This window comes from Lactuca virosa, chromosome 9 (genome assembly GCF_052849685.1).
Source record: "Lactuca virosa cultivar CGN04683 chromosome 9, Lactuca_virosa_CGN04683_v6, whole genome shotgun sequence".
NCBI classification, from domain to species: Eukaryota; Viridiplantae; Streptophyta; class Magnoliopsida; order Asterales; family Asteraceae; genus Lactuca; species Lactuca virosa.
In genome coordinates, this window is record NC_136434.1 from 190,806,867 (window position 1) to 190,816,104 (window position 9,238).

The following is a 9,238-nucleotide window of genomic DNA, read 5'->3' on the forward strand; positions in this document are numbered from 1 at the left end:
TCAACCAAGAGAATTATGTCAAAAACCTACTCACTCGCTTTTCAATGGACAAATCCAATACCGCAAAAACCCCAATGGCTTTTGGATACAAAATCGATGCAGACTTAAATGACAAACCTGTTGATCAGAAAAGATATCGTGGAATGATCGGATCACTCTTATACCTCACTGCCAGCAGACCTGACATCATGTTTTCTACATGTGTCTGTGCCAGATACCAAGCAAATCCTATGGAATCCCATGTAGTTGCTGTGAAACGCATCTTCAAATACCTAAAAGGCACTCCCAAACTTGGCCTTTGGTATCCAGCTAAATCCGATTTTCAGCTGAACGCTTTCACCGACTCAGACTATGGAGGATGCAAGTTAGATAGAAAGAGTACATCTGGTAGCTGTCAATTCCTAGGAGGTAGACTAGTGAGTTGGACTTCAAAGAAACAGACTTGTGTATCCACATCAACAGCAGAAGCTGAATACGTCGCTGCCGCCAGCTGTTGTTCGCAAGTCATATGGATGCAAACTCAACTGCGAGACTATGGCTTCAAAATTTCACAAATTCCCATATTTTGTGACTCAACCAGTGCAATTGCCATTTCTCACAATCCCGTTCACCATTCCATGACAAAGCACATCGACATTCGATATCATTTCATCAAAGACAACATTCAAAAGGGTCATATCGAATTGCACTTCATCAACACCGAAGATCAAATTGCCGATGTCTTCACTAAGGCTCTCGATGAAACAAAGTTTCAATACTTCCTAGGCCGTCTAGGAATGTTAAATCCAGATAACATCCATCCTTAAACTTTTACTTTTTGTTTGTACAAAAGTGTGTTTACTTTCATTCAAAAGGAAAATTCAAAAACAATTGAAAATTGCTTTCCTTTCAAAAATACCAAAAACATTCAAATAACCAATATTTCCAAAAACATTCAGAAAAACAAATCTTCAAAAAAAAATTAATAAAAGACTTGACATAATAAGCTTTTATAGAACCTTGTGATTAATCTTCTCTTGACTTAATTTTCAGATGCTTATGCTCGATGAAGATTTTAAGTCATATTGATTCTCAATTGGAGTGAAGGTTCAAATATCCTACTTTTCATAATGTATATAACTTTATTTCCTTCGATTTTATTTCATTATTGACGATTTTAAACAATCAAGGGACATAAGGTTAGGAGGTTCAGATGAAAACAAAAACCCATGTGAGAATTTGTGCCTCGTCGATCTAAATCATTGTGGAAATCATTTCTTGTGAGCTTAGGTGTGTCACTATTGCTTATAAGGTATACCCAATTATACCTTGTCACGGTCTCATTTTTGCTTAGATAGCAAAATGACCAGGGACGATACATTCATTTCTTACATAATAGACAAACTGTCTTTTATGCCACCTATCCCTACCTAGATAAAAGCCAACCAAAAATGAAGACTTGCGATCCCATGATCCATCAAGCAAACAACGACATATCCTTACAAGAAAACCAAAGGAGAAACAAATATCTATCAACATCCAATCCTCAAAGACAAATCAACAAGAAAACAAATGGATTCAATAAAGATATACCAAACAAAACAAAAAAATATTCTATATTTGGTATTTTCAAACAAACTTTCAACCAAATGGTTATTTCAAAACAAAAATCATAAAATCTCGCGATTTGTTTTAACCATTTTTCACAAAAGAAGATATCTCAATCACTCAAGTCAAATACTCTTTAAAAGGTCTCAAATGTAGCAAATTCTCAATGCTAAAACAAAATATCTTTTTACAATAAATCGATATTAATCAACAAACAGGATATTATCAAAGAAGAAGTTGCAACAACAATGGATTTCCCGGGATACTGTAGCCTTCATCACTGAAGAATCTTAGTTGCAAACTGCACTATGAAAATTGCTAAACCCCTCTACATGTATTTCCCGACGGAGAGAGAGTGAACTTTAATGGCATGAATGAAGAAACCCGCTGAGTAATGCCGAAACCAGTCTTATGTGATTGATTATCTAATAATGAGACTAAGTGACTTTACAGGAAAAGCATAGTTGAACACCTCCAATATGAGTGTGAGTCGTTAGAGAGAGATATCACTCATTTTTAGTGATCATTAACTTGTTCTGCTGCCAGAACAACCAAACACCCAAGTGAAGTGTGAGCTATACCTATGAGCGTTCATCTGAATCGACCTGTTAGACCACTTGTCGTCAGAAATAATGCTATAAAATCTTAAGAAATTTCTTTAGATACATATATGACTACCCTTTGATAACCGAACCCGAGACTTTGATTCGGAAACAAATTTCTGAAAATCTTTTACATAAGATATGTTAAACCAAGTCAAAAACTTTCAAATCAATTACTATGGTTTTATATATATGTTATCTATTGACAAATCTTTTATCTCGAATCATCAAAAGTTAAACTGTCAATGTGATTATATCACACCTGTCCTTATTTCAGCAATGATCACATAGGGGGAAATTGTTGAAAAATGTCTTTGTATGTGACATTATATGTAACCATCACTGAAATAAGACGAGCTGTATTTGTATTATCTAACAAATATTATCAGTTATTTCAGGTTGCATGAATGCGTGATCAAAACGGAAAATACAAAAACCAGCGAATGACGAAAACACATATGCATGACTAAACAGTTTCAACGATATATATATATATATATATATATATATATATGTATGTATGTATTATATATATATATATATATATATATATGTACATATATATATATATATATATATATATATATATATGTATGTATTATATATATATATGTATGTATGTATTATATATATATATATATATATATATATATGAATTTTATATGTATGAATTATATATATATATATATATATATATATATATATATATGTATTATATATATATATATATATATGTATTATATATATATATATATATATATATATATATATATATATGTATGTATTATATATGTGTATATGTATTATATATTCATATATTAGGTGGAAAGGTCAAAAGGAAAAGGGAGGGAAATGATAAGCCACCCCACCCCACGTTTTTTCTTCTACAACTTGCATACACTAGCCATTCTTTTCAATAAAAAAGACTAAGTGCTTGAAGACATTTCAAGTATATATGCACATGTGATAGTGTAGGTGATAATGAGAGAGAGAGAGAGAGAGAGAGATAGAAGAGAGTAAGAGAGATTCATATGTTATAGTGTGAGTGTTCATTTTTCTTTGTAAATTCCCTGGAACATAAAACTCTCTCAATCACCAAACAACAATAACCAAGAACATCAAGATCAACAACAACCAAAAATGAAGAACATTATCAACCATCTTCATCTTCTTCATTCAAACTCAAGGTGTTCATCTTCAACCCATCAAACATCATCATCTTCATAAACTTTCACCACCATCACCACCTTATATCAACCTCCAAACAACCTCAAAATACTCTCCAAACACCCTCCAAGTACCCTCCTTAAACCTCCTCCAAAAACCCTTTCAAATCACCACAACCATCATCACCTTGCTGTTTTTCGACATCAGAATTTGCAAGTTAAGAAAAAATTCACCGAGCACAACTCAACAAGATAATACGGGAGAGATTTGCACCGCAAATTATTCAGGACCTTACCTACATCCAGGAATTTTCCTCGATTTTTTTGACCAACGCAAACCCCAGAGAGACGCGAGAGAGAATTGGCTATCCAGAGAGATTTACTACGAAAATCTATATTCATAACCACCCAAAGCTCTTTCAACATCACCCTCTTTGTTACCTTATACCACCAAAACTACAACCTTATTCCACCTTCTACCACCCTCCAAATACCCACTTCAACCTCATCAAATCACCTTAAAAAAACCCATACCCACATACAAAAAACATTACCCGTGTATTTTGTATCGTTTTGTAAACAATTCATTGTTACATAAAAAGAACTTATTGTTACTTACCGGATTGAACTTTGAACAAATAGAGACACAGTCTATTAAGATCCAGTCCAACCCTAAGCCTGTTAGTCATTTATTTGACTAACAACTTGACAAAACAGTCGTTCCACAAGTCCCGTTTTAACACCACCTACTATATATATATTTATATATTTTATTAACGCTTTATGTCATTTAAATACTGTCATTTATTTCATTTATAGCTTTCAGTCATTTATAGCTTTCCAGTATTTATTTATTCCGCACTTCTTATCTTTCCGCATCTAATCTCATTAAATATATATATCTGTCACCCAGTAACTGGTAACCGAGCCTTTTATTCGTGGTAATCAGATTGTTATATATTTCTAACAGAAAGTAAATAAAATAATGCAGAAAGTATAAAAAGGTTTAAATTTAAGGTGTCTAAAATGAAACATATTCAAATTTTGGGGGGTTGTTTATATAAAATGATAAGATATAAATGCTTACTTTGATCGAGCCCTAGCAAAAATGTTTCAGCCGCCAAAACTGAGAGCCAGAGATGTCCGATGCGATTTGCAGCGATGAAGCTATTTCCAGCGACGACAAAATTTCTGGCGACGACGGTCGGTTTCACGGTGCAACATTCATAGCCACTAGCCATTGGTTTGATGCTTCGACGGCGGACTTTCTCACGGTGCTATTTTTCTCGTTCTTTCTTTCCGGCGATCTATTGTTTTTTCTCCGACGTAAATGATGATTCTCTCGCTTTTCTCAATCTGGTCTAGATGGTTCACGATGGTAAATGGTGGTTCCGGTGGTCTTTTCTCACGATCTCTCTTTCTCTCGTTTTGTCTCCGGCGTTATTTGGTTACCGTCGGTTAGTTGTTGCCGGCGGCAGTTCTTTGGTTGAAGCTGATTCCGATGGTGAACAGTTTTTTTTTTTTAATATTGTTAATATACTGTTTAAATGATTCATTTTCTGTTTATATAAAATGTCGTGGTTTATTGGAAGTTTAAATGGATTAATGATGTTCAGTGTTCAATATAACTATATTTTGTAGTTTGTTCATAGGCTATTTCTTTATACACAATATATAGTTATATTGAACACTATTTCTTTATACACAATATATAGTTATACACAATATATAGTTTAAATGGATTAAAGAAATAGCCTATGAACAAACTACAAAATATAGTTATATTGAACACTGAACATCATTAATCCATTTAAACTTCCAATAAACCACGACATTTTATATAAACAGAAAATGAATCATTTAAACAGTATATTAACAATATTCAAAAAAAAAAAAAAAACTGTTCACCATCGGAATCAGCTTCAACCAAAGAACTGCCGCCGACAACAACTAACCGGCGGTAACCAAATAACGCCGGAGACAAAACGAGAGAAAGAGAGATCGTGAGAAAAGACCACCGGAACCACCATTTACCATCGTGAACCATCTAGACCAGATTGAGAAAAGCGAGAGAATCATCATTTACGTCGGAGAAAAAACAATAGATCGCCGGAAAGAAAGAACGAGAAAAATAGCACCGTGAGAAAGTCCGCCGTCGAAGCATCAAACCAGTGGCTAGTGGCTATGAATGTTGCACCGTGAAACCGACCGTCGTCGCCAGAAATTTTGTCGTCGCTGGAAATAGCTTCATCGCTGCAAATCGCATCGGACATCTCTGGCTCTCAGTTTTGGCGGCTGAAACATTTTTGCTAGGGCTCGATCAAAGTAAGCATTTATATCTTATCATTTTATATAAACAACCCCCCAAAATTTGAATATGTTTCATTTTAGACACCTTAAATTTAAACCTTTTTATACTTTCTGCATTATTTTATTTACTTTCAAAAAGAATCTATAAAAGGAATTTCAACGAAACATTAAATATAGTATTAATATTATAATAATGAATAAATTAACCATAAATTTAAATTTTGAAATCGAAAATTAATGGACGTCCAATTTTGAATTTGATGATTCCATATTCACTAAATTTTTAAAACTAAATTCTAGTTTGAAAATAAAAAGTTGAATTATTTTTTATTTACATACCATACAAATCAATTTGTTAATATGAATTTTATGGTTAAAAAAACCACCATGGACCACCTTACATGCAAATTAGTTTATATGACAATCATTTTCTCAAATATGGTAGCATAATTAGTTTATATGGCATGTATTTATGATATCATTTTTTAATTATTTTTTTAATTAGTTTTTAATTAATTTTTTTTAATCGGTTTTTTATTAAGTTTTTTTTTGTTTTATTTCAATTTTGCAGGAAAAAATGGCTACTATTTCGGATTTTTCTACCGATGAAGTATAATTTCTAATCTTATATTTATATGTGTATATTTATTTGATATATTTATCGATTTTTTAACATTAAATTTTTCTCTTAATTTTTAGGTTTTTAGATCTCTTGAAGATTTGAAGAATTGGGTACAAAATATTGCACGTTCTCAAGGTTATGTTACAGTCACTAAACGATCGAAGGCAGCGACTTTTGGATTCAAATCTAAAGTATTTCTTTGTTGTGATCGTAGTGGTATATCCAGAAGTAAAAATGCGAAAACAAAAAAAATTAATTGTCCATTCGAATTGATAGCAAAGTATTTGAAGACACAAGATGGTTGGAAGTTACAGGTCGTACATGATGATCACAATCACGAACCATCAATGTATATGGAGGGTCATTCATTTGCAATGCGATTGTCGGATAAAGAGACTCGTTTGGTCCATGATTTGACAGAGCTGAATGTTAAACCACTAGATATTTTGTCAACAATAAAGCAGCAAAATGAAAATAACGTGTCTTCACTGAAAACTATATACAATTGTCGCCATAAGTTTACAATATCTCAACGAGAAGGTAGAAGCCCGATACAAAATGTCATGCACATTTTGCATACTAAAGGGTATAATTATGAGTATCGTTTAAACGAGAGCACTAACGAGTTAGAGGAGTTGTTTTTTATGCACCCAATATCGTTACAGATGTGGCAAGCATTTCCGTATGTGGTGTTGATGGATGCTACATACAAAACAAACAAGTATAATCTTCCTTTTCTGGAGATTGTTGGTGTCACTTCTACGAGACTGACGTTTTCCATAGCCTTCGCATTCATGAATAGCGAAAAAACAAGCAACTACAGGTGGGTATTGACTTGTTTGAAATTGACGATTAATGATTCTTTTTGTCCTCGTGTCATCGTCACCGATAGAGATTTGGCGTTGATGAAGGCGTGCGAAGATGTTTTTCCACAAAGTAATCATTTACTTTGTAGGTGGCATATATTCAACGATATAACAAAGCATTGTAGGAAACGTATCAAATCAGATAAGACTTGGGGTTCTCTTCATCCAATGTGGAAGAAATTAGTCGAATCTCCGACACCGAGTGCATATATGCAAGCATATGCAGACCTTCAATCGTTATTGTCCAGAGATCCAGGTATCATTAATATATATCCTAAACTCTTAATTTCTTTAATAATTATTATTCATTCAATCATACTAATTTGATTTTTCTTCATATTTTAGTTGTTTTTGGGTATCTTTACAATACTTGGTTGGAGAAGTATCCCGACAAATTTGTATCATTGTGGACCGATAAAAGTACCAATTTTGGAAATTCAACAACAAATAGAGTTGAGAGTCAGCATGCTAAGCTAAAAAAACACCTAGCATCTCGAAAACATGATTTGGATAAATTCATATATGTTATTGAAACATTTGTACAGTCGCAAGACACAGCTATCAAAGAGAGTTTCACAAGGAGCATAATCATTCATAAACCAAAATTTAAGGATGAGATATTCAATTCACTACGACATCATGTTTCAGAGCATGCTTTGGATAAAATCTTAGAAGAGCTTCATCGGTTAAAAGGATTTGCACCAACTCCTGAGAATTGTGGCTGTCAACTACGAACATGTTTTGGTTTACCATGCGCTCACGAACTTGCGATGTATGTCGATGCAGGTATGTCAAATGTATTGTATTAAATTAACAAGTTTTATATGTATAATCACTTTATAACATTTTGACTTTTTTACTATAGGTTCACCTATTCCGTTGGATTCAATTGATATTTTTTGGAGAACGCTTGATTTTAAGCCTTGTGTATTTGTGGATTATGGAAATCTTAATGTTGATGATCATATGCAAAGATGGAAGGAAAAATTCAACAATCAACCAGATCATGTCAAATACAGTTATATAAGAAAGATGGAAGAGATAATCGATCCTTCAAAAATTATGATCAATGAACCTTCGGTTAAGAAAAATAACCGTGGACGCCCAAAAGTGAAGCGTGGTCACCATCAAAGTCAAGCTCCTCACCGATACAGTTGTTCAGACTTGAATCAGGAACCACCTAGGCATAGTTCATCATTCTTCGACTTGAACGATGAACCGACTAGGCATAGTTCATCATTCTTCGACTTGAACGATGAACTGACTAGGCATAATTCATCATTCTTTGACTTGAACGATGAACCGACTAGGCATAATTCATCATTCTTTGACTTGAACAATGAACCAGCTAGGCATAGTTCATTCTTCATGGGCATGAACGAGGAACCAATAGACAAATGTTCGTACCAGTTTGACTTGAATGAGGAACCAACATGCCAATGGTCGTACCGGTTTGACTTGAAAGAGAAAGCAACGAAGGAACATAATTCATTGTTGAAGGAAATTCCATCAATATTTCATCCATACATCACACGTATACAAAATGTAAGGGGTGATGGAAATTGTGGTTTTCGATCGGTAGCTGTTTGTCTCGGGTATGATGAAAATGAGTGGCTTTTCATTCGCCAGCAATTGTATGATGAGTTATTGACGTCATATGAAGACTATTCTAGAGTTTTCATTGGATGCAATGGAGTACTTGATTCATTGTCTTTCTTCATGACAGATAGGACAGCACCACCAGAACACTATATGCTTATGCCTGAGACAGGTATCCTGATAGCCAACAGGTTTGGTGTGATTGTCCAATTTTTGACCACAGTGGGCCCTGTAACCTTTTTCCCTCTATGGAGAGGTCCTAGTGAGTTTCAAAATCATCGTGTCCTTACATTTGCACTTGTATACATCAATCACTATGTGATGGTACAGTTAGAAGGAGAGTATCCGATGCCTCCTATTTCAGCATTATGGATCCGCCACAAAGACCCGTCCGCAGCCGAATGGCAAACTATGTATAAGTCGCGTCTAGAATTTTATAAGCGACTCAGACCTACGGAAAGATCTTTTATGACTATAGATGATTAA

The 9,238-nt window shown here is 33.9% G+C and overlaps 1 protein-coding gene across 1 annotated transcript; it reads left to right on the forward strand.

Moving 5' to 3' along the window:
- Positions 1-4,494: 4,494 nt before the first annotated feature.
- On the forward strand, positions 4,495-9,238 carry LOC145140127 (uncharacterized). Its single transcript, XM_079073721.1, has 7 exons — positions 4,495-4,629; positions 4,721-4,866; positions 6,237-6,275; positions 6,373-7,409; positions 7,499-7,551; positions 7,699-7,939; positions 8,019-9,238. The coding sequence occupies exons 1-7, from the start codon at positions 4,495-4,497 to the stop codon at positions 9,236-9,238; spliced, it is 2,871 nt and encodes a 956-aa protein (XP_078929847.1).

What these genes read in the sequence shown, in the direction of transcription:
- LOC145140127 (XM_079073721.1), top strand. Translation starts at nt 4,495, where the DNA reads ATGTCCGATGCGATTTGCAGCGATGAAGCTATTTCCAGCGACGACAAA. An exon ending in GCTGATTCCGATGGTGAACA is followed by an intron (nt 4,867 to 6,236) that starts GTTTTTTTTTTT and finishes TCAATTTTGCAG; the next exon opens with GAAAAAATGGCTACTATTTC. An exon ending in TGCGATGTATGTCGATGCAG is followed by an intron (nt 7,940 to 8,018) that starts GTATGTCAAATG and finishes TTTTTACTATAG; the next exon opens with GTTCACCTATTCCGTTGGAT.